Source organism: Pocillopora verrucosa, chromosome 13 (genome assembly GCF_036669915.1).
Source record: "Pocillopora verrucosa isolate sample1 chromosome 13, ASM3666991v2, whole genome shotgun sequence".
Classification (NCBI taxonomy): Eukaryota; Metazoa; Cnidaria; class Anthozoa; order Scleractinia; family Pocilloporidae; genus Pocillopora; species Pocillopora verrucosa.
In genome coordinates this window covers 1,293,218-1,318,201 of record NC_089324.1, presented here as the reverse complement: position 1 = coordinate 1,318,201, position 24,984 = coordinate 1,293,218, and the positions used below count along the sequence as shown (strand labels likewise).

Genomic DNA, 24,984 nt, shown 5'->3' with positions numbered 1-24,984 from the left:
AAAGGATTTATGTCTGCAATTTCCTGATTCCTGCATAGATGTGACATGAAGCCAAAAACTGTCTTGTTTTGTTTTTCCGGGAAAGTAAATTGGTGACAGGGTAAGGCACCTTCTCCACGAACAAGGTATAATTAGTTACAAGAATTTGGTATTAGATCAACAACAACTTCTATCTGATAAGTTTGTCAATGAGTATTCTCATTACCTGTTTGTTGGATAATGTATGGATATTATAGGGAGAAGTTAAATGTTCATCAATTCTGGAGTTAAAGAGTTAACTACACATAATGTATACTTTACAGAATGCAGTCAAGATAATGGCTAAAGATCTTCTGAGAACCAATAGATATGTCGAGAAATTTATGATGATGCGTACAAATGTCCAGGCGGTTTCACTCAAAATCCAGGTAGGTTGAGCACTGTTAAAGGGGGCCTCTATCAGTTTGAATGCTTAACCCATTACACTCTAAAATCAGTATGCTTCTTATTTTGTATAACACTTTTAAATGAAAACACTGAGACCAAGATAAAATTACAGTGAATGGACAGATGAGCCCGCGACGAGCCTGAAAAGATTTTAAAAAAACAAGTCTTTCAAACAAATGTTCATATTGCCAATAAAATGACTCTACGGAAGGTAAGGGAAGAAAAAGAGTTTCATTGCTTGCATCTACTTAAAAGAGTGCTCTTCCATGCCAGCCGCCATGGAGAGATCCGGAAGAGGTTTGTAAAATCCTTCTCTTGTTTTTAAGAAATACGTAAGGATGCTCCCCTTGCCCTGAAAGTTAAATGAAAAGCTTGATTACAATTTACCGTCATTCTGGACGAAGCACGTTGAGTTGAGATTTTAGAATATCGTAAGCATCGAATTTACAACTTATATTTGCTGCTTCAGAGTGCTAATAAGACTACTCGCTAACTTATAGCAGGTCGTCGTCTGAGGCAGTTACAGATGTTTCTACGAACATTTGAACACAAACTTCAATATGCATTCGATCCTAATTGCTTCATGCCAAGGATATTCTGATAAGCTCTCGCAGTAACAAAGCACTTGCTCTAAAAGATTTGATCATGTAAAATAGATAAACGCTCGCTTACCTTCATTTCAACGAAACCTCTTTCTTGCAGCACGTATCCGCCAAGTCTATCAAGAACTTCTTTGCATTCTGGACTCACGTGAATTCGAAGAGCTGAAAAAATTGTAGAGCTCTGGTAAGTGAGGGAGTCAAAGCCGGAAAGGCGGACTGAAAATGAATTGCCCACAATTTTTGAGAAAGGGGGGACCAAAATGCAGAAATGTTGAAAGCTTCTCCACATGTAAATGAAATTTGAGTTAAATTTTTTATGTGACAAAGGGAGGGAGCATGGAGTGTAAGTACCGACGAAAGAGTTAGATCGGCATCCAAGATGATTTGTATTTGAGACCCTGGAACACCGCGTGTTCCAAGGTCTCAGGATATATTGTTATTTTTTCCAATTTCTGATGATAAAAAATGTCTTCGGTTCCAAGGAATCATGTTTCTTAGCTCAACGCTTCTTAGTTAGACAAGTGGGATCTTTCATACCCAAACAACCTAGGCCCTTTATAGAACCCTCTTCATTATAGGGAATAATACTGAAGCCAATTTAAGATTGAAATCAGCGCGAAAAACGGAATTTCCTACAATTCTCCCTGACGTGTAAGGCATGCTGAGAGGCTCTTCCTTACCCAAACCGGAAGACTCCATTCTTGACGCATAGTTGACCGTGTCACCAAACAGGCAATATCGCGGCATTTTGAGACCAACAACCCCGGCAACCACGGGACCTGAAAGGAGGCATTGTTTAAGTCAGAAACACACACAATTTTCCCATACCGACTCTTTCATTTTTCTTTTGTTAACTTTTCCAGGGTTCTATAAGGGCGACGCTGAAGTGGTGATAACTCCCTTGTTATGGTGATAATTATTTTACAACTTGGCGTGCCCCCTAATGTCAGCAAGATGCTAATTATATGCATAGAACTGATCCCCATAACTGAAGATCCCGCTAAACCCTTGTGCAAGTCAGTTTATGAACTCATGACCTAGAATGTAGCTAAGTTAGCTTAAGAAATATTTCTAACCTGTATGAATCCCAATTCTGAGTTGCAGTTGCCTTCCTGGAACATGCCTTATCTTAAAAGCAGTCATTGCTGACAGCAAATCTAAGGACATGTTACTGATCTCGCCAGCATGTCTGATTCCATTCCTGTTTGGTAGCCCGGAAGCGACCACGTAGGCATCACCAATGGTCTCAACCTGAATTATAAGCAATGGATGTATAAACGTGTTCTCCTGTCAAGGCATTCTATTAAAGTGACTCAACTACCACTGAGTTTTACCTTGTTTACGCTGGAGACGACATCTTAGTGTTCAGTCATGTAACATGTCTTACCTTGTAGACATCATGCATGTCAATGATTTCGTCAAAGCAAGTGTACAGGTCGTTAAGCAAGTCAACAATCTATAAACGGATAGACAAAAGAAAGTATTTTCTAACAAATCGATATTACGAGATCGACTTACGACATGTATATTCGGGAGTACATGTACCTGAAGGGGTGTGCTCTCAGATGCCAGCTTGGTGAAACCAACGATATCACTGAAAAAAAGTGTAGCGGACTCAAAGGTTTCGGCAGTAACAGGGTGCCCTCTCTTAAGTTCCTCTGCCACAGACCTGTAATCAGACAAAACCAAACAGACAGATAAATGGCATGAGAGTGAATACAAAAGATGTCATCGTACATATACCATCAAATATCGCAAATATCAGCGACCGTGGGCACGGGTTATAAGAATGGGTCAGGGATTACACAAAATGGCGGCGTATTTGGATTTGAAGAAATGTGCTCTTCGGAAGTGGCTGTCATTTTCCACAGAGAAAGTCAAGAATATAACAATCAAATTATGGAAAAGATAAAAAGTTAGATTTATGAACAGCCTGAAATCCTACCAAATAAAGCCCTCATCACCTCTTGAAAAACATAGCTGGATTTGCACACGCCATGCGTTTACCTGACACCAATTATATCAATGTACCGTGAATGTTAACAGTTGCAGGGTAAGGCAGCAGGCTTATTCCTTATTCTTATATGAATTGCATTGAAAAAGTATTTAATTCTAAGCAGTTTTAAGTGCAATTTACTTTGGAAGCATCCTGTACAAAAGCTCGTCAGTCTTTGCTTTCTCAGCTGCAAGCTCAGCTGTTCGCTCAGCGACAATGTCTTCCAAGTGATCTGTGTACTTTTCCATCATGGTGATCATAGTATCCATAATGTTGAAGTCACTGAAGAAAACAAGCATGAAATTACAACAAATTTACGAATAGTGTGTCACTCGTAAGCCGGCCATCATCATAAATGCCTCAAACCCAAATTCTGAAATTACTGACAATACCTTACACTTCTTTGTCTTTAAAATGTGTAGAGCAGAGACTTAGTGTTTTGAGATAGATGTAACAAACGTGTGTAATGAAATTCTAATTACAACAGAAACCTTCCAAACTCGGTCATCTGTTCACTTACTTTCCTTTGTTCATCCGCTTAAGATATTTGATGCAGTCTGAAAACTTAGGCCTGGCTAGTGGGTCCTGATCCCAGCACATTTTCATCATGTCAACATAGAGAGTATGTCCTACAGTGTCCTTGGTGATACGTGGGCGGAAGGATGGGATCTCTCCTTTTTTAACACGCTCAACAACAGCTTAAGAAATGTTAAATCAAAGTTATACATTAGTGGAATTTTAAATCACAAAAATCAAAACTTCAATCTGACTTGAAGGTAGACCTTAGCTATGCTTGTGTAAGTGGTACTTTCATGCACCATTGTTCGCTTTGAGCGGTGGAACAGTGAAATTGAGCAGATGAGCAATAAAATAGGTGGAATTTTTAGGTTCCACCACAAAGTGCACCCACTTATCTAAATTGTCCTTCCTGCATGTGAAAGCTTCAGATTAGCAGCAAATTATGCAATGCTAAACCAGCATTTTGGTTGGTTGTTAAGTACTATTTCTCTTATGCATCAGTTCTCTAATGTGATCAGAATTTGATTCTTTGTTTGTTGAATGCCTGCCTTTGAGATTCTCTTGTTTTTTCTCAATATTTCCTAATCTTTTTGCTTTTAGAGCTATGTTTTGCTTATTTCTGAACTCAATATTTCTTCTCCTTCTTGTCATGTATTCCTTCATAAAAGTTTCCTTTTCATTTTTCATAAATTGGCACAGAATACATACCCTGAGCTGACAAGTCCTCGTACATGCTGAAGGGTAAACCACGAGTTACAATTTCAGAAAGGATGATTCCATAGCTGTACACATCTCCAGGTTGAGAATGAGGATACTGGTCATTGAGGATATGTTCTGGTGCTGTCCAAAGATTGTCTTTAATTAGAAAGGAATCAGAAAATTATTTGACCAAACCAAACTACTTTTCTTATCAAAAATTGATTTACCATAATACTTGGAATCTTCACCAGCTTCCACATCAATCTCCTGTCCTTCTTTGAAGAGAAACAACCCATGGTCAGTTAGTTTGCATGTCCAGTGGCTGTCAATCAACACATTTGATGACTTTAAGTTGCCATGTAACTGAACTGGACTATTCTGCAGGAAGTGCATGCCCTGTTGAACAATAAATTGATGGAAAATATCTTTTGATGAATGAGACTATGAATTCAGCTCATGCTATGGGATTTGATTAAAATGCAGCTTATTTGAGAGACAGGAAATGTTTATTTTCCTAGACAACCAGACAAATCTCAACTGAGTTACACAGGATAAAACTTTTTTCACCACTAACTGTTATTCAACTAACATAACTAAGGGTATTCAATTGCTTAGTTTAAGCAGTCATCAAAAGTAAGTGCTCATTAGAAATATTGTGTACCTTTTGGTAAAAAACCACATGGAATTTATCTCAAATTGTTTAGCAAGAATATGAAGATGGTAAGGTCAATAGAGCATCAAACTGACTGCAGTACCAAAAACTGTACACACCTTTGCAATGTCCGATGAAATTGACATCTGAAACATCCAATCCAACTTAAAGGTGTCATTATGCAACACATCCTAAGGAAAAATTCAGTTATGAAAACAGTGCACTTTTTTTGGTCTGAAAAAATAAGACCTCAAGACCCAGTTAAGTGCAAGATGTGCTGATAATGTGTCATTTCAAATCAGTTCTTATTTTACCTGGAGACTTCCTTTGTTACAGTACTGGGTTAAGATACAAATGTTTTCAGGATCAATACAGGCACCAATGAACAGGTTGACATTTTGATGGTTGATATCCTTCATCTGAGTAAACAAAGACCTTTTCAACAGAAGTCTTATAGCAATTGTGAATTTATGAAATAAACATTTTTAACCTCACTTTGACAGCCTTCTATTGTTCAGATACATCTGATACATTCATCTGACTGAGAGTTTTAAAAGGGGTTTTTTGTTCTCAAAATATAATGATAATGTAGAAGCTAGAAAAGGTGTTAAAATGAGGGAAGTAAAGACTTCAATTTGCTGTTTCACCTCTTTCAGTTCCAACAGCACTTCACGTTCCAGAGCAACTTTGGCCTTCTGTAATCTTTTGACTGCCACTAAATTCCCCTGTCAAGAGTAAGACAGTCCATAATTGACAAAGGTAACATTTGATGGGAAAAGTTTAACTATGTATATTGTAAAGTAAAGACAAGGTTTTACCATGAAAGACTTAAAGTTTTAATAAACTGATTCCTAAATATACAACAAGTACAAGAGTGATATACAAAAATGAATAAAGAAGGTACATTAACTGATAAACTCCAAAGGCCTTCGTGAAACTATTTAATTTAAAATTATGCTGGTTCCAAGTTTGCAGCATGTCACTAAGAGAGTTATTAGCATAAGGTATATTAATCACACAAAGTATTTTTGTTATAGTACATGTCGTTGCTAGACAACAATTAAACTCTACTGGTCTGTTATTTCACACACATGCCCATAACCCCTAGCAATGAGCTGGCCTGTCATTCGTAACATAGCAACACAGCTAGAGATGAAAGTACAGGAAGCAGGAGGGACAGTACACAACAATGTAGTTCTCATAACTAAATATTGCCTCAAAAGATGGATTCCTTGTTTGCTAGAAATAACAATCCCAAGATGAGAAATTTGATGAGTAAACAAACAAATTAGTCTTTGTCACTGATAAGAAATAAAAACAAATTTTAAGAGAACCTCATAAATTCCAAGAACAGTGAATATTTGTCCCCGAAACTCCTCAACAGAGCCATGCTCACTTCCTGCCATACTTTGCTGCAGGAAGAGTTAAGAAGAGTAATTTATTAGTTTAAATTAAGTATTGATGCTTAGATCTATGTTTAGACAATTTTGTAACATGGTCCAAGTTTTCTATGTTCTCTCTGTTCATTAAGATGTTTTAATTATACAAGAATGGTTGGAGAATAAAGTTGAAAGAAGTAGTCTTAGATGACTAGAAAATAATACAAATTTAAATAGGAATTGACATAGAGCATCAGTCATATAGACACTGACATACCATACTCTTTCTACTCCCTAGCTTTCTTTTATACTTTGGCCATGTTATGTCATCATATTTCACTTTCCATGTTTGAGCCAATAGTGATGCTTCAAAAGCTTGTTTCCTATATTGAACACCAACAAAAACAAAGGCGGAAAAACAAAACTGTTAACTGTTGTTAATATTTTGGCAGGTTTAAGTCCTATTCTATACCATTTCTCATCCAGGTAATCAAAGTTCATGAGAAGGCAAATTTTATCTAAACACTTACAAGCTTACCTCTGCCACAATAAAAACCCCACTAAAATTGAAACAACTAAAACAAAGGTAAGACATCCTGCTAAGATGTATGGCCAAGTAGGATCCTCCTCTAGAAAATAAAAGTTGTAACCATTATAATTGAAATAAATGACCAACTTAAAAGCGTGATTATGTTGGAGATGTTAACTTCACTTTTAGGTGCACTGTTATTATCACCCTCTGGGCCCAGTTTTTTTCAAAGGCTGATTAATTCTAACCCAGGGTTAAATTTTAATCCAGGTTTCTTTATTTCTTTGTTCAAAAAACCTTTAAGGGAAAATTTTCTCTATTCTTTTTAGGACATCTAAAGATCAAATTGCAAGCAAAAAGATTTGAACTGAATTTTCTTTTAAAGCTTTCAGACCTGAAATCAAATTTCACACTAACCATGTGTTATCTTAATCCAGTTTTGAACAACCTGGGCCTGGTCTTTTGACAGTACATTAGCCCGACAACCTATATTTTTGACCTGGTTATCTGCATGCTGGAATTAACATACACTTTCTCTTGCTTACTGTTTCCAATGTGTACAGGGAACTCATATCTTGTTCAACTAGACTCTATAAATTTTTCCTTTACCTTTTGCAGCCTCTTTGCAAAATTCATTGTCAAAACCACATGCTGGTCTTCCAAGGGGAATCTTTGTGGTACCACCATGCCACATGATTGGTTGATTCAAAAGCTGAAGTTCTCCAGTTGTGCCAAAATAATTTGCAACTCTTACAAGTGACATGCCGGGTAGAAATGATTGCAGCCTGTAAGAGGCAACTCTGTCTCCCTTTTCATCAATACCAACAGGACCTGATGCACCTATTAGCATTGGAGAAAAAATAATTCTCTTCAGCTCTTACACATGAATATTCACAAGCTTTTTTTTCTTTGGGGCTCAGTGACACTGTTTTGCTAGAAAATTAATGTTATTGTCAGTAGTGATGTAGAATAATGACACAAAGGTGGTTTATCTGTACTTAATAAAATAATGCAAATGACAATATTGCTTGAAAGGGACATTTTAAATATATATTAATAGGTGAAACTGGGTGTATCAATAAGGATCCATCTTATCAAAAGTTTTGCTTAAAAGCATGCTCACCTATGAATTGCTTTCCTATCATTGACTTAGACACATTTGCCCCTTCAGTTATGGCCACACCCTGGGTCAAAGATTCATTTAGGGCATATGCATACAAAAGAATGGCATCATGAAGGTAAGCAGCATAGATGCTAGTCTAGCAGAAAAAAAGCAATAATATAATTAAGTCATTTGATGATCAGTAGGCTGATAATAAAGTGTTGGGATTGATAGGGGTCTAGGGAAGACTTATTCATGATATAACTTGGTGCATTGTTGAGTTTTGTCCTCTTTAATTTGTTTCATTTTATTTCATGAATCACAGTTGATGATTTCAGCTTTAGGGGTAATGTCTTGCTTAAATACATTTCAGGTGTGTAAGAGTTGTACTTACTTCATTAGGTGCACGCATTGTGTAGTTCAGTTCAGGCATCCTGTTGTAAACATCAGTAGTAAAGTCTGTATAGTCCTGTGAATCTGGAACGTACTGACTAATGTCAATCATTCCTTCATAAGCTTTGCAAGCCTCATCATCTCTTTCATCACCAGCTTGGCATGACTCATAAAGTGTCTCAGAGGAAATTATCACATAATCCCCATTCAACAGGCCCAGCTCGTTGAAGATAAGCACTAGACTTCTCATAAGATCATTATAGCAAAGTACCATTACAACTGTAAAGTGAAGATAAGTTGGTCAATTTACAACTCTATTTTATCATGATCTTTTATTTAATATAAATTATTAAGCTTACAGCAGTTAGCAATTGTAATAAAGAACACAAAGGTTCATGAATATAAGCCAATATTGTCTGTATGCATGTCCTCTGTCAGGTTTGTTCTTGTTACTTACCATGTGCCTTGGTTGCCATTGACCTGACCATGGATTTAAGTTTGAAGAGGTCAGTTGCTCCAGGGGAAAAGCTACCAAAAAAGGGTACTGAATATTTGCCATCTTTCTCTATGGTGACCTTTGCATCATTAGCAGCCGCTGAGAAAGCTGTTTCTGTTGAAGACATGATTGCCATGCGATCCCATTTGAATTTTGCTAAGATGGCCCTTAAGAGACCTCCCAAACCAGCAAATGTACCAGTTGTCCGTACAAAATAAGGATAGAGTGTTTTGTCTGATAGTACTGTCGCTGCGCATCCCCAAGATACCATGGGAATGTTCCAGTGAGCTGCTATGTAGGCACCAGGGACACATCCCACTGAACATCCAGGACCAATGAAGACATCCACTTTGGGGTTTTCTATTGTGTAATAGTCCACCAATGTTGCAAGAGATGCTCTTGCTTCACATTTGCTGTCTTTAAGTACAAAGGTCAGGTTATGTCCTTGAAGCCAGTAAGGGTCACTGTTTACTTTGTCCCTAGCAATCAGAATTGCTGATGCCATCCTGGGACCACCAGGCCAACCACCAGTGAAAGGAAGAAAGACCCCCATTTTGATATCCCTTGCATAAGAAAGAGAAACTAAACAAAGGATAGATCCAAGCACAAGAAGAGGATTCATTGTTGTTTCCTCTGATCATATGTTTCTGAAAAAATGATAGACATTAATGATTAAATAGGGAACTCTCTTTGGCTTATTATTACTGCAACGGATGTTATACAACCTAGCATCACCCAGGACTGATCTGATTTACTTCTTGAAGTAACATATTATTGTCTCATAAGAAACTGATCTCTGTTGTACTGTAGCACGTTGATAGGTTAAACTGGAGGAGTACATTAAATGGAGAAGTGCATTTCCCAGCTATGTTTCTGATTTTTTGTTCATATTTATAGATTTTTTCTCAAACAGCTCTTCAAAACCTGACCTAAAAACACTTGATGATCATTTTTCCTTAGTTTTCAGACAGTTTTTTTTTTAAGCTGTCTCACTTTTTCAAAAACAACAGATCAAGCACATGGCTAGCACAGGTTGAATAACCTGTAATTATTTAAAAAAGGATATATCAACAGCTTTTATATTTCAAGTTAGGCAGAGAAATGAAAATGTGGCACGCACGCAGATGATTTCTGTTGTTGAACTTTTTTTCCACAGTTTATTAGCCGTTCAGGATGATAATTTCCCCTTATGGAATCAGTTTTCGGCATTTTTGCAAAGGGGCTGGTCTTGTGACAAAAAAAGTGAAGGTCGTTCATTTTGAATAAAGAGAGCACCTTGTCAAGATGATGTCGAAATTCAATTTAATCTAAGCAACGATTTCAGTTTCTGTACATTTGCCTTTTTACTTCGCCGGCAAATGTAGGAAACAATGAGAAAACTCTATCAAATGGAGCAATATTTACTTTAAGAGGAATATATGCAAAGCAAAAAGCAAAAAAATGGCGAATATTCTTGCTCTAAAGTGTTCTTGTAAGGTCTTTTTTCGGTCTACGCCACTATGGCGAAATCGCCAAGTGGCCGCTGTTAACAATATAATATTTTTAAGGCGCATTGGAAGTCTATGGTCCAATAGTTTCTCCAAATGTTTGCATTTATTACGGTCAAGTAAGTTAAGAACGAGTTATGTCCCCTCATACTTATTCATCTAGTTGGTTACCTCAGGCGATCTTCCCTTGCAGTAACTTGAAGACCCTTAAAATTTTTACAGAACTTTGTCCGAACTGCGGAAATGCTAGCCTGTAACAACAGGAAAGAATATTTGTCAAATGACTACTTAAAAAATTATCCTTACTATATTTAAAAACCCATCCATGATCTAACCATTAGACATAAATTTCAGCTGGTTTGGAGCAATAACATGAACTTTCAACTACACCATTTGATCTGAATCTCAAACAAATTTTTCCCGATGAATTTGAGTTACTCACGTTGTGATATTCCTGATAAAGCTTTTTTACAGTCCTGCCAAATCGTAACTTTTTCCAAGTGCGGAACCCCTTTGAAGCTAATCAGGAAAAACAACAAAACTTCAAACCAGGAGGCGTTGACGCCAAAAAATTTGAAGGCGCCGCGAAACAACAAAGCGAAATCTGATTGGTCGGTATATTAGATGACCCATTCTGATTGGTGTGTTCAAATGAACCTCTGATGTATTCTCGCCATTTTGACGTAGTGACATTCGCGACATTCGTGACATTCATGACGTATGTGCAAAGTGTGCGCACTGCATGAAGTAAAGTTTTGAAAAGAGACGACCACGAATGAAAAGGATGAAGCGGGAAAATGAAAAATGCTTCTTACTTTGAGATGGATTGTATTAATTCCTGTCTCTGTTTCATGTTGAAAGTAGTATCGAAATGTTTAACAACCTGTGAATTGCTCGATGTTAGGCAGCTTTTTGATGCAGGAAAGGTTGAGCCGAGTAGAAGGGTTTGGGACTGGGCGGAGGTGGGGGCGCCCGAGGCGGGGGGCAGGCAGGGGGGAAATTTGCCACAGATTAGGCCTCTAAAAGAGGCTTTCACTTCTAATTCCTGCCTTTCGTTCTTCTCATCTCAGCAAAGAATATTGGTATTGAATAATAGGATTCACAGGACTCGTCAAAGTCCTAGAGATATGTTTCTACTACTTGACCAAATCAGCGGTTAAACTACCTTTGCAACTAAGCTATCAAGGTGAGAAAATTTTGGCTTTGACTTTTTGTAATAAAGTCATCTCTGATCTCGTCAAGGTCACCAGACGATAAGAAAGACAAAATTCTAGTCAATTCTTAACTCTTAACAACATATCAATTAAAAAGCGCTTTGATCATTTTATGCATAATTTGATATCGTTTTTGCCTGATTTGTCTCGGTTACCTTTTGATATTTTTTTACGCACGGTTGTTGCTGACTTTATTTTTGTTTTCTTGCCTTTTACTTATATTTTTGCTTGTATGAAACCACAACTAATTGATTAACTATCCATTTTATGACCATAGATCAATAGGTGAAGCTGAACTTTACTGATCAGAGAATTATATAAATAAAGTGCACAGAAGGGTACTAAATATGAGGAGATAAAATTCACCGCTAAAATCCAAAAACAAAATCCACCGTAAAGTCGGTGTTCGCTTAATATGGACTTCACTTAGTACTGGTTTAAGAAAAAATAATTTCAATGTAGTCAAACGACAAACGGAGCCGGTTATTTCTCCCAGCAGCAGCTATGGCGAGCTTTGGGTCAACGCCATGACGTCAGTTTCCCCATCGAGTCACATGACGTATAAATTCGCGATTTGAGCCCACGATTCTACAGTGACGTCGAGTTTCTATTTTGGAAATTTAAGTAGTAAGGCAAGCTTGTAATCGATCAAAATTGTTCCAGCTTTCCTCGATTCAGAAACATTTTACTCTTCAAAACCTAGTGTAGTGAAAGGATTTGGTCATGGATTTTTATTTGGCAAGAGAAAGACTCCTGAGCAAATGCTTAAGCAACATCAGAGAGCTTTAAACAGAGCGATGAGGTTCGTGTTATTTTAGTTTTCAGAATTTACGTACTGTTTTCCAATGTCTTGTAAACTTTTAGCTGATATTGGATTCTAAAAGGCAAATGCTGCTTGCTTTTGTATAGTGTGCACATTTACAGAGACAGTTTTTTCGTAGAATTTGTCTCTTTCTGCGTAAGATTTGTTTCCAAGGGAAATTATTTATATTTCACTTAAGAACGAATGCTTGACATGGTGCTGTAGCTCTAGCTACTAAGTACGTCGAGTTGTTCGAGCATTTCGTTCGACACAGTAATCGATTATCCTGTTATCGCAAGCATCTGAATTGATTTATCATCCTGGGTCGTTCAGTGGTAAAAATTTCACATTTTGCCATGGCTTCTGGTATCTCAGCTATCCTTCATGTACAACTCAGGTTGTTTCAGTCCAGTTCTTCATCTCTTATCATTTTTAAGAATTTTGAATTCATATATTTCAGAGATCTTGATAGAGAGCGAGCCAAAATGGAACAACAAGAAAAGAAAGTCATAGCTGATATAAAGAAAATGGCAAAACTTGGACAGATGGTATGTCTGTAAGAATTAAAGATTTATTAAGATTTATTAAACCTTAAGATGTTTTAGCTTCCACTCAAAATATTGTCTGACCACATACAGCATATAGGTCATGTTCTGGTGGGAAGATGTGAAATTCTATTCCATTTTATTAAAAAAATAATTATATAACTCTTGATAGCTACAATATTATAGTATGTGACTGTGTCTGTTTTACCTTTTACCAGACATGAGTCTGTTTCATGCCTCGTGGGGTTTCAGATCTTCAGTTTAAATTGGTATCATTGAAAATTCTTTATGATTGCCAGGAGAGTAAGCACAGTAGTTGCCCGTTTATTTCAATTCCAAAGTTTGATTACCTGTTAAACATATACTTTTACCACTCATCCTAGACAGACTTCTGGGTATTATATCTTGTAGCTGAAAACCAGTGGAAAAGTTGAAAATCCAGCTCAGTTTGCCAGTTTTGATTTATATGGTATCTTACCACAATTTTTCCCATGCCTCACAGTGTCTCTCTAAATAGACTTCATTTGTGTCTATATTCAGCATATATCCCCTGTACATGTACATCTCCCCAACAGATATTTTTCTCATCTTCAATTCTTAATATTTCAATATCCTGGTATGTTCAGTCACATGTACTCCTTGAATCTCATTCTTGTGCTTCCAAGCATTGCAGACCAGCTGTTAAGAAATTTTAACTTTTATGTTTGGTTTTTCCTTCCCAGCCCCCTCAGGCTCCCTTGAAGTTGTGGCTTGTGTCCCCACCCCCTCTCCTCTCCCTTTCTTCCTATGCCATTCCCTTCCAGCCCTTTCTCCAGGGGTGCCTATGTCTATTCCCCCCCCCCCACTACACAGCATGAGTTTTCTATTCAAGTAGGAGGCAGTTCCCTCCTGTTAACCCTTAAATTCCCAAGATCTGATTGTACATCCTCCCCTTTAGCTGCTGCAGATTTCCTTGTAATTAGTTACAAGAATTTGGTATTAGATTGACATAACAACTTCTATCTGATAAGTTTATCAATGCGTATTCTCATTACCTGTTTGCTGGATAATGTATGGATATTATAGGGAGAAGTTAAATGTTCATCAATTCCCAGAGTTAAAGAGTTAACTACACATAATGTATACTTTACAGGATGCAGTCAAGATAATGGCGAAAGATCTTGTGAGAACTAGAAGATATGTCAAGAAATTTATAGTAATGCGCGCAAATATCCAGGCAGTTTCACTCAAAATCCAGGTAGGTTAGGCACTGGCTAAAGGGGGCCTCTATCAGTTTGAATGCTTAACCCGTTACACCCTAACATCAGTATGCATATTCTCCATACTGCTCTTTATACATTTCCTAAGGAGGAAAACAAGGAGAATTTTTTTACCAATCGAAAGCTTCTTTTGTTGGTGATCATTTCCTTTATTCTCATGACCTTAACATGTGATTCAGGGCTGATATTGTAGGGAGAAATTTGATGCTAACAGGGCTAAAAATTAACTCCAGTGCTTGGTGGCCAGTTGGGCCAGTTTCCTTGAATTCTTAGTGTCCCATCCCAAAATGAAGTTGCCCTGGATTCCTCTAGTTTAAAATGAAAAACTTGAATAAATGCCCCTTGGCTTTTAACAGAGCGTTAATTAAAAGGAAAGAACACAAAGTTCAGAGTCACTTGGTAATCACAAAATCAAAATGGCATCTATATGTTGTGAATGTGGATCACTTGTGAAATCACTGTTAAAACGGCTCGGAATTTCCACTTCAGAACTAAAAATTCACTAAAATGGATGATCTTAAGTCCACACAAAGAAACAAAGAGAAAGGTAGTCCAATTAAATTACATATTGAGTTCTATTTTTTACTTTGTACTTCCCATAATTTTACATTGCAACTTTTCGAAATTCTGTAGCATAGTTACACATCGGGCATTCAAACCTTAACTTTTGGTGGCCCTGTTCAGTTTTAACTCACCACTGGCAACCGTGCAACTGCCAATTTTTAGCCCTGTGCTAGTCGTTCTTAGGGTTTAAAGGGTTAAAAGAAAGAAAGATGTCAGAGATTTGTTGCGAAAATTCTGAGTTTCTCTTGAAGGAGATTCCCTCAAAATGATATATACATGTAAGGAAATTGATATGACTGTGCAAATTGCACAGAGTAATTTCCACAGTGTACCACAGTTGTGTATGTTGACTCGTAAAAATAATTGGTGTGTGAATCATTGATGGCGCAGTTTAATTGTTTGGATGAATTTAATCTAGGGAAATAAAATATAAGAAAGGAGTCGATTTTGCCAGAAAAAAAAAAATTCATTTTTTTTTTTAATATTTTAATGCTTCGCTAAATACAACTGTCAACTTGTTGACCCCTTACACTGACCAACATGTAATTTCTCCTGAGAAGATCCCCTGAATCAAACATTAAGGTCATGAGAATAAAGGCAATGATCACCAACTAAAGAAGTTCTGGATTGTTCAACAAATTCTCCTTGTCAGCACCTCAGGAAATGTATAGAGAACATTATGGAGTATATGCATACTGATTTTAGAGCGAAAGGGTCACTAAACACTTGTTTATTATGGAAATTGATCACCAAGCTGCGCCTCCCCACAACTTGTCATCATATGCTTTCTCAATGTTGTTTTCAAGACTATTGAATGCAAAAAGATTTATATTTCGTTGAAATTAATGTGTTTTTTCCTTTCTTTCCTTAAAGGGAAGGCCTTGATTTTCAAAGTTTTTGACATTTTTCCTTGCCCAAATTTTCAAATCATAATTTTAGGTGCTATAATCTTGTACCCAGGCAAATCAATTTTTTTCTCTTTATTGAGACAACTTTGAAATCTTGTTAATTATCTACCTGAAACTAAAAAATATACAAGATAAAAATAGCAACTGTCAGTATTTCCAAACTTACCTTTATTGTTCTTTTCCTAAAGGAAAATTATTTTACATTATTTTATAAGTTTGTTAGAAATTGTCATTATCCAGATTATGTTTTGGGTCTTTTTAAATTTTTATGGGTGAGAGATGCAGCCAGTTTATGAGTAACACAATACAAATTGTATTAGCATCTTGAATTAGTCAATATAATTTTCCTCCCATCAATTCAATCATTTGTATAGAATTTTGAAATTGGTATTAAAAGAAGTGTTCTGGTTACCTGAAGCTATTGGATAAGGTAGTTTATGCAACCATTGCCCCACAATTGAGAGTTTCTCGATTTAAATTTTATTTTGACACTATTATGAGCAATAACTTGAAATGCAGATTTTTATCAATTAAGATAAATTAATTAAGGAAATGTCAAGTGGATAAAGTGCCTTTTAATTGAAAAAAAAATTGGTTTTATTTTTGGGCTGAAGAGTGTACTAAGAAATAGGTTTTTAATAACTTCTTTCTGTCACTCGGATCTTATAACATCAACTGTAAAATTTACCTTTGTTCTATAATTTCTCTTATTAATACTGGTTTTAATTTTTAATTCCTAAATGATTTGACTAAATTTCTTGCAATTTGACCCTGACTGATAGTATCAAAAGGAAAATTTACCTCAATTTATTATCTCTTGTACTGGTTTTAAAAGTCTTACCTGTAATTCCTAGAAAAAAATCTCTTTTTTTAACTTCTTGCAATTTGAATACTTTGAAAACAGGTGATGGGAAAAGAGAGAGTGATTAGTTACAGCTGGTCATTAAGATATTACACCAATTTCCCTTAAGTAGTTTACAAGGAAGTGTTGGACAACTTGAAGAGATAATTGATAAATATGTGTCACACAATAAAAATATTTTTTTGCATGTCAGTGCCTTCAAATTTGCAGCCATTATAAATCATTCTTTATTACAAATTTCCAACTAAGTGCAACATAATGTATTACAAGTACTTGTGGTTGTAAACTTCATTTGGCAAATGTATAGGTTGCTCCTGAGTTTGGTTCCCCTGATTGGCTTTGCATGTGGGTTGAGTGTGATGTTGGTTTTGTTTGCATTTAGGTATCTCTTGTAGTTCTCCACTTTTCCTATCTCAGCAATAAGCCAAATTCCATTCAATCTTACAGAGGGCTTCACTTTCAACATTTGCTTGAGTGATTGGTTTGTTTATTTTACAGACATTGAGATCAAATAACGCCATGGCACAAGCAATGAAGGGAGTTGCAAAGGTATGATGTTTAAACAAAAAGACGTGACTACAATGGTAATTGTTAAGTAAGGAAAAGATGAAACTGGTATCTTGACTGCTCAAATGTTTTCAAACATGTAAACTCTTGAGCAAATGATGCATTTGACTACTGGGTGTGGGTTTTGCAGTGTTTTAGTAGTCAGGGTCACATATTTTTAAAGTTATTGACCAAATTACTGTTTGGTGGAGTTTTTGGCCTATAATCTGAAAGAGGCTTTTTGTAACTGCTTATGCACAGAAAGGGTGTGGGCAGAATGAAGGTTTTGATACAACATCTACTTATCTCTATGTTTCAGAGGAGAATACAAAAAATTGTGGATGGGAAATTTAATCTAAGAGTCTTACTACCAGAAATTACTTGACGGTTTTTTTTCTAAGTGCCCCTTTGAAATCATCATAACAACTTTTTGAGATAGCTAATAGTTTTTTGTTTTCATTCTTTTCTGTTCAGACGATGGCAACCATGAACAAACAATTAAAAATGCCACAGATTCAGAAGATCATGATGGAATTTGAAAAGCAGGTGAACTGTAAATTATGGAAAATCTAGACAGTCAGGGTTGACTTTAGAAGCTGATAAGTGGCGGAAACCCTGTTGGCTGTCAGACAATTTTGTGGCAGCTATTTTGTAAACTGTGAACAAAGACAGAAAACAAGTATTTTTGAACTGATTCTAACATCAATTTCTGTTCAAGAAAACTTAATTAGACAAATTTTTCCCAGAATGCTGGAAATCACATCTGAGAGAGTTTCAAATGTTTGTAAGGGAGTATACCTTGCAACATGTTAGGCTTCCTACCCAAGTATAACTTAATAGTGCTATTACTCAATTCAATCAATGCTCAGTTAAGATCATACAATCATTACATTTTTTTAATGACCACCCTGGCCTTCAAGATTGATTCGTGTTAGTGATTATTTTTTTAAAGAGGATTTTGAATGAAAGGACTGGTTTTTACTTTCAGTCTGAAATTATGGACATGAAAGAAGAGATGATGAATGATGCAATTGATGATGTCATGGGAGATGAGGAGGATGATGAGGAGAGGTAACAGAGGAAGCTGACAATTTTTGGGGGGAATTTTATTGGGAGGAAGATGGAAATATCTTTTGACCAGTGGTCTACGCACTGAAGGGACAATGTGGGCTAATGGTCAGTGCACTGGTACACAGGATTGAGAGAATCAGGGTGTAGACCTGGCTACATCATTGTATTGTGTTGTTGGACAAAACGCTTAATTCCCACAGTGCCTCTTTCCACTCAGGACAGGGTTGTTCAAAGCTGGGTTGAGACAACCCAGTGTTGGTGTAAAATTGGATTTCAGATATGAAAGATTTAGAAGAAAATTCAGTACAATTTTCACTTTTCTACAATCTGGTGATTGGATGCTCTTATAAGAACAGAGAAAATTATCAGCAAATTGTTTATACAAAAAGGTTCAGAGAAACCGAGATTAAAATTTAACACTCACTTAGTGCTAATTGGCTTTCAAACAACTGGGCCCAGGAGTATAAATGGATTCCAGCAAATTAGCAGGAAGGTTTGATTAAATCCTGGGAGGTAACCTTGCAATGGACTGGCATCCTATCTAGGGGGTGGTAGTGAAGCCACTAGTTGCTTCATGCTAATTTACACCAAGTTTAGTAGATGTTCTCCACAAAGACCCAGTCAGGTGTGGATCCATGGACCTGTTGATCAGAAGCCCAGTTCATCAATCAATACTCTACAAACGTAAAGGATGGCTTAGTTGTAACTCTTTCTAATGATCTGAAAGAACTCCACAAATGTTGGTTTTTTTTCCTCTTTAGTGAGCAAATAGTACAACAAGTGTTTGACGAGCTAGGACTGACACTGAATGATGAGGTAAGTTTTACCACAGTCAAACCTCCTGCAAGTGAGTACTATCAAAAATGGCAAGCCTTTAGGCACTCATAACAGTCCCCAAGCACAATGACAACTGTAGATGCACCAATAGAGCAATTTTCTATGGAGCATTATATGTTATCAGGAATTGCTTTGGTTTAATTTAACTCTGTGATTGGCCCAGAAAACCCGTGCCATCCTCTCAACCAATGAGTTGCCAAACTTACAACAACCGCGTCTTAGTCATTCGCGTTTTCCCGCGCTTCAAGAAGTTTGCTTGTTTTCCCTTCGAGATCTCATTGGCAAGCGGTAATTTAAACCTTCGTTCCGATTGGTCTCTGTGAATACTCAAGTTTTATTTTTTCGACGCTCAATTGAAAACAGCTCTAAGCTTTCTGTGGGAAGGTTTGATTCCTCCAGGGTTTAACTTCTCACAAGTACTCAAACTTTTTTCTGTCCTACGCCCACACTCATGATAAGATGAAGAAACGTCTTTCTTCATTTAAGGATGTGAAATTTTGGAAAAAGTGATCGCAAACAATAAGGGAGTATTAAAAATTTTTAAGCTTGAAGCTCAAAGGACTTTGGTATCCTTTTTCTGAGTTAGATCAACTTAAGGTATATCACATTTGATACTTTTTTTCAGCTTACGGGACTGCCGACCACTTCGGGAGGTATAGCTGCTAAAGAAGCTCCAAAACAGGCCGTAGCCACCGCCGACGCCGACGCCGACCTTCAGGCCCGGTTAGATACTTTTTGTTTTGTTTTATATACTCTGGATGCTTTCAACTCTGCTGGTTCCAGAAGTATCCAGGGCACTCGTCAGAAGTACTCACGTGTACTGCAGCACCCCACGCGCGTCATGCGCCTCTAATTAGGGGGAATTACGCGCGCTTCCAGAGCGTCTAGGTACACGCATCATTATAAAAATAACACATAAGCAGTGTTTTACATGCAGATGCGTGTAGTGACGCACATTGTGTGTGTTTCGAGCTTGCAGAGCGTGGGATTGCACGCGTGTCACACTCGTGTGATGCTGCGGCACGCGCGAGTGTTACTGTACGAACCTAGCTACGGCTTAGCCCAGCAATGAGCTCTCAGTAACCTAGTTGAGAGAGCAAACGACCCTGAAATTCAGTTCTTCTGGCTGGGATTGGTATTCTTTGTCCTATGTTCGCGTCTGTCCTTGCACATGACGCTTTCGACGTTACTGGCCCCACAGACATGGTCATGAGGGTTGGACATTTTCTTCAGCTCAACTTCTGTCCCTCCCCACCCCTGTGGACCAAAGAGAAAACACTGAGCCCTCTAAGGAAACCGATCCTGACCTCAACCGCAAACGTTTTTTTAATCTTTTTTTTTCCGAACTGCTGTATGCTCCGTGATCCTTTTAATGATATCACAAAAAGCCAGTCTGATTTCCTTTCTAACTGATGTGCACTAGACCTAATAACCAGTTTTGTGCGCTTTAAACGCCAAAAGACGATGACTTAAAAGCGGGAAATACTCGAGGTTCGCTCGAACCCCCAAAGTGAGGACAAATCTGAAGCACCATATATTCCTACAATGACCCAGAGAATTAAGCGTATATGCGATCTACTAGAAGTCTCAAGTTTACTCAATGAAACATCGCAAACTTGAATTTTCTCCGGAAGCAAACTTTAACTTAACTTCGAAAAACATTTCAAGTCTGTTACTCCTACGATCAGCTCATTAGAACGCCCTTCTCTTGAGCAGATGTTCGTTTTCCTCGGCCGTGTGAGTTAGCAGGGTTCTCTCCTATGAGCTTATTTAAATTTTAACCTGTTCCCTCTTTTAGGTTGGAAAATCTCCGAAGGGAATAAAAACAACAAAGGCCGAATTTGTTGGATTAAACTTACCAACTTTTACTTTGTTAAAGAACGTTAGATTTTGTTCTTCTAATGTTGAAAATACGGTCTCAAGTTTCTCATCTGTATTTTAATCAGGGTATCTAATTGTTTTGTTTTGTTTTGTTTTTTTTACATTACTATCGAGGAAATGTTTAATGATAAAGTCTTAATAGCTGGTGAAGGGAATGTCCCTCTCAGCTTGTTGTGTCTGAATGCTTTATGTAAACCAGGAGCGTCCACTTGGATTTAACATGTGAAAGGTTTCAGATGTGTTGTAAATACCACCGCGTAATTCTCTTCAAATAAACATATTTTAAAATGCCATACCTTATGTTTGAAGTGTTTATCTGGGTTTTCGGTGGTTATATGTAAACTTTTTCCCAGCGTTCTCAAAATATGCGTGTGGAAACGTAAGCATGTTTACACGCAAATGTTATGTACATGGTTAAACGAAGTTTTTGGAACGCTGCTCTTTTTTTGTCCAGGAGACGATATGATGGCCCTAAGCTGATATTTAAAATCTTTATCTATACTGTTCCAGACAACTTCAAAATTTCAGGCAGTTCAGAGAGCAGCAACCTGAACTTTAAAACTCCCAGAAAGAAAACTGTTCATTTCTCCTTATACTTCGCGTGGAAACAACTTGACCGACTGAGAAATATTGACGACCTGAAAATTGTTTTCCGGTGAATTACTAAAAAAGTCGGGGATTTTTTTCTCTTTTTTTCTTTTACTATGGGTGGTTACCATGACAAGTGAGACTGTTTTTAAGCTTGTTTTATACGTTGCTTTGTCTGCCTGAGGTAGGCGTTCTCGGCAGAAGGAGATTTCGTGTCGATCTGTGAACTTTTACCTTTCGTCGTTGAAAAAATGCGCTTGTGAAGTTTTATGCGAAGCGTTACGAAGGTTTCTCAGTGATTTTAGCGCAATAAAATTAATCAGGCTGAGCCTAAATTGTTCTGAAGCGAAATCTTTTAACAATGGACTGAGATTGATGTGTTGATTGCAGGCAGTAATGAAATGAAAAAGGGTTGAGGAAGTCATCGACATTTACGAATTGAAAAGCTGAGGAGGAAGTTTGTTGGCACTGTAATTTAGGGAATTTTAGGTTTCATCAAACTGGTTTCTGATGGTGGTCATAAAATTCCTCCAAAAAAAACTATTAAACAGTCTGAAAATGATATCGAGTCGATGTTGCTTAATTATTCGGGGCCCGAATTGAAATGTGTGAAAGTTTTATTTAGGAAAAAAATCAGATCGTCAATCCTAATGAGTTCATTAAACTTTCACACTTTCCTTGCAGAGTTAGATCAGTTTTTCTAAAAAGGGTCATTTCGTGAAAAGCATCTAAATTAGACATTGCTCTCTACAGTGCCGATTCCTCTGTATGGCGCTGATCTCTCTCCATAGCGCTGATATTACAGGCAATTCTGTATTCTTTTTGCTCGGTTTGAGGAATGTCCTAGAAACTCTAATTGCCTAAGAAATTAAACTGATAGCGTGAAGTTTTAGCAGACTATAAATTTGAGAATTATTTAAATCATAGCACTTTGAGCAATTTTTACCTGAGGCAATGAGATTTACTCAAATTTTTATCAATTTAATGGCAATTTGCCTTTCTAAAAATATACTTAGCTTAAGGCTATAAACACACTTTGTGTTCTCAAAGGTTTTTGGTGTAGTTTAATATACCACGCTGCTGATATCGCTCAAACTCTTGAATCAGCAGAAGCGTCGTCGCTAGTTGTGAAGAAACTGTTACCAGTTCTAAGGCGACTGTCAGGCGTCAAACGACACTGGATGAGGCTTTTTAGTTTCGCCTTTAAGGCGGGGTTCTGCGTGAAGTACACAAGAGGATTGGCAAAACTGCTTGTGAAAGTAAACATGTAAGCAAAGGTTAACAAGTTGTCCGAATAATTCACCTCTTTTCCAAACGTTATCCACAGCCAAACCACTTGATGCGGCAACATGCAAACCGCGAACACAACAACAAAGAGAATTACCATACGCATGGCGCGAACGTGTCGCCTTGAGCGTTTTAAACGCGCCTTGTGCGTCCCTGAAATGATACTCGCTCCTTCCCGTTGACCATGGCGGATGCGAATAGCGATGCGTGCATAGCAGAAGGTGATGATTGTTAACGGAATCACATAATGGAAGGCGAACAATCCAAGCGTATACACTCGTGATCCGATTTCTCCCCATGTTTCGCTGCACTGTCCTTCCTCGAGACGCAAAAAAACGCCGTATGGCACCACGATTATTAACGAGAATAACCAAATGAAGATGACTGTGGCGAACGAAGACTTTCTTCCTGCATTTCTGCTTCGCATTTGGTGCACGATTCCTTTGTAACGTTGTATACTCATCGCGGTGAGAGTTAGCACCAGCGCTCCAAAAGGTGCTGTCTGCATTGGCCATAAAATGTGGCACATAAAAGGACCGAATAACCAACCATCGTTTAAAAATAACAAGGTAAAGTCAAGTGGTATGCTGGTGATTGCAACAGCAGACTCTGCCACGATCATGTTGAGCAGCAAAATGTCTTTGCGCGAGAGGAGGCGAGTTCCTCTGTGGAGGAGGACTGCTAGCATCGCTGCGTTCCCCGCCATACTAAGCACGAAAATCATGCCATAACAAATCTGTTGAACAATTCTTTGTGTAAGAAAAGCTGGTATTCGTTCTGAATCTGTGGTGTTTATTGCCGGAACAGAATCAGCCATATTTTCGTAGCACGAATCGTTCATCATTTAAATCTGGTTGCGTTTGAATTCAGTGTCAATGAATATGCGTGCAGTTTTGGCATAGACTGAGAGTTTTTGCCTTAGCCACCTCAGCGTCTGATTCCTTCTGCTATACAAACCACTTATCCGTTTGAAAATGGAGCGGATATCCGTTTGTTTTAGTAACTTCCATTGAATTTCGCCTACGTTAATTGATGTTTTTTTCTTTTTGGTTTTTAGGGGCACGAGAAAAGCGCCGCTCTATAATTAAACTTTAATGTCCTTGGGAGGGTTGATGCTACAAAATAAAATATGCAGCCTTCCGTTGATAATTTTAATTAGTTATATTCATTGTCATTTTAAAAGAAACTTGGATTTAAACATCGATTTTACTTCATAAGTGCCCTTTTAATTATGGATCGAATGAAGGTAAAATAAACCGCCCGTTTAATATTGAGTTAAATTGTGACCAACTGCTGTGGCTGGCTGACAAGTGTAAAACACATATAAGGAAAACAAAGGCCAGTTTACTCTTGAAATAAGCCATTTCGCTTTATGGTAGCGTGTAATTGAAAGGCGATACTTATTAATATTTAATCTTAGCCCCATTTCTGACAATCAAGCTTACCGTTTTTGATTTCAAAAGTGCTACATTTCAGTACAGAAGCTTTAATCTAAGTAATTTCACAAAAAAGTACCGCGCAAGAATTCTTAGCGCAAATCTTAAACTGGGTGTTCGTGTTCCTATTTGATCGGTAAACTAAAGCCAAACCTAAATCCGTACTTTTCAGAATCTCATTATAACGGCTCAGAGGTTATTTTCAGAGCTGAGACTTTACCACATTAGAATCCTACTTGAGATAAGATTTGTAAATATCCGATTTGTAGAATGATAAACTCTGTTTTAGGTTTTTTTTTTCCTTTTAGGTTTTGCTTCTTGATTAGTTTTATGATTATCGCTATGGTTAATGGCGCAAAAACTCAACTCTGTTTTTTTTTTAACACAGAAATTTTAACCTGAATGTTTCAACTTAGTTTTGTGCGGGTGAAGAGAACCAGTTTTTTTGTTCAGACTTGAAGAATTTCAGAATCAAATTAAAGCTCAAGATTACGAAGAAAATTATCATGTCTTTACCGCATGACGTTATTAGGTTAATATTTAACCATACCGTCTTAGGCGTTACACGTGAGATGATATCTGAATCACCTTTGTTGAAAACCTTGTAACATTCTAAAGATTTTTTCTGGTCTTAAAATCAACTAAACTAAAGCTGCTAAGCAGTAGTAACTGCATGGTTGATACAGTTTATCTCTATCACTCTGTCGGGCATTGTAACGCATTTTACGCGCTTAAATGGAGATTTTGGCGGGCTAAATGTATTTGCGTGATGGTACAGGCTGTTTTATTGTCATTTATCTCGGTTTTAAATTCTCAATGCCCTTCAAAGTGAAGATAATATTAATACGGTTCGTATTCTTGGGTATTAATATAGGTATTAACGCTATCCTCGAGATCATTTTAA

At 37.3% G+C, this 24,984-nt stretch overlaps 3 protein-coding genes across 3 annotated transcripts; 1 reads left to right on the top strand and 2 right to left on the bottom strand.

Annotated features, from left to right (window-relative positions):
• Window positions 1-84: 84 nt before the first annotated feature.
• LOC131789548 (atrial natriuretic peptide receptor 1) lies at window positions 85-10,799 on the bottom strand. The gene is made up of 22 exons (XM_059106704.2): window positions 10,723-10,799; window positions 10,452-10,531; window positions 8,755-9,440; window positions 8,299-8,576; window positions 7,926-8,061; window positions 7,412-7,642; window positions 6,812-6,902; window positions 6,551-6,656; window positions 6,229-6,306; window positions 5,542-5,619; window positions 5,209-5,313; window positions 5,014-5,085; window positions 4,470-4,638; window positions 4,252-4,398; window positions 3,545-3,722; window positions 3,166-3,306; window positions 2,574-2,697; window positions 2,416-2,484; window positions 2,105-2,279; window positions 1,709-1,807; window positions 1,099-1,190; window positions 85-778 (listed from the first exon to the last, which is right to left on the bottom strand). Exons 3-22 carry the CDS (start codon window positions 9,413-9,415, stop codon window positions 671-673), a joined length of 3,138 nt encoding a protein of 1,045 aa, XP_058962687.2. The 5' UTR covers window positions 9,416-9,440; window positions 10,452-10,531; window positions 10,723-10,799; the 3' UTR covers window positions 85-670.
• Window positions 10,800-12,104: 1,305 nt separating this feature from the next.
• On the top strand, window positions 12,105-21,064 carry LOC131789473 (charged multivesicular body protein 2a). Its single transcript, XM_059106592.2, has 9 exons — window positions 12,105-12,296; window positions 12,757-12,844; window positions 13,974-14,078; window positions 16,933-16,983; window positions 17,455-17,526; window positions 17,969-18,051; window positions 18,813-18,867; window positions 19,514-19,611; window positions 20,687-21,064. The coding sequence occupies exons 1-9, from the start codon at window positions 12,256-12,258 to the stop codon at window positions 20,709-20,711; spliced, it is 618 nt and encodes a 205-aa protein (XP_058962575.2). The 5' UTR covers window positions 12,105-12,255; the 3' UTR covers window positions 20,712-21,064.
• A 1,383-nt stretch (window positions 21,065-22,447) lies between these two features.
• On the bottom strand, window positions 22,448-23,488 carry LOC131789441 (galanin receptor type 1-like). Its single transcript, XM_059106547.2, has one exon. The coding sequence runs from the start codon at window positions 23,486-23,488 to the stop codon at window positions 22,448-22,450; it is 1,041 nt and encodes a 346-aa protein (XP_058962530.2).
• Window positions 23,489-24,984: the final 1,496 nt, after the last annotated feature.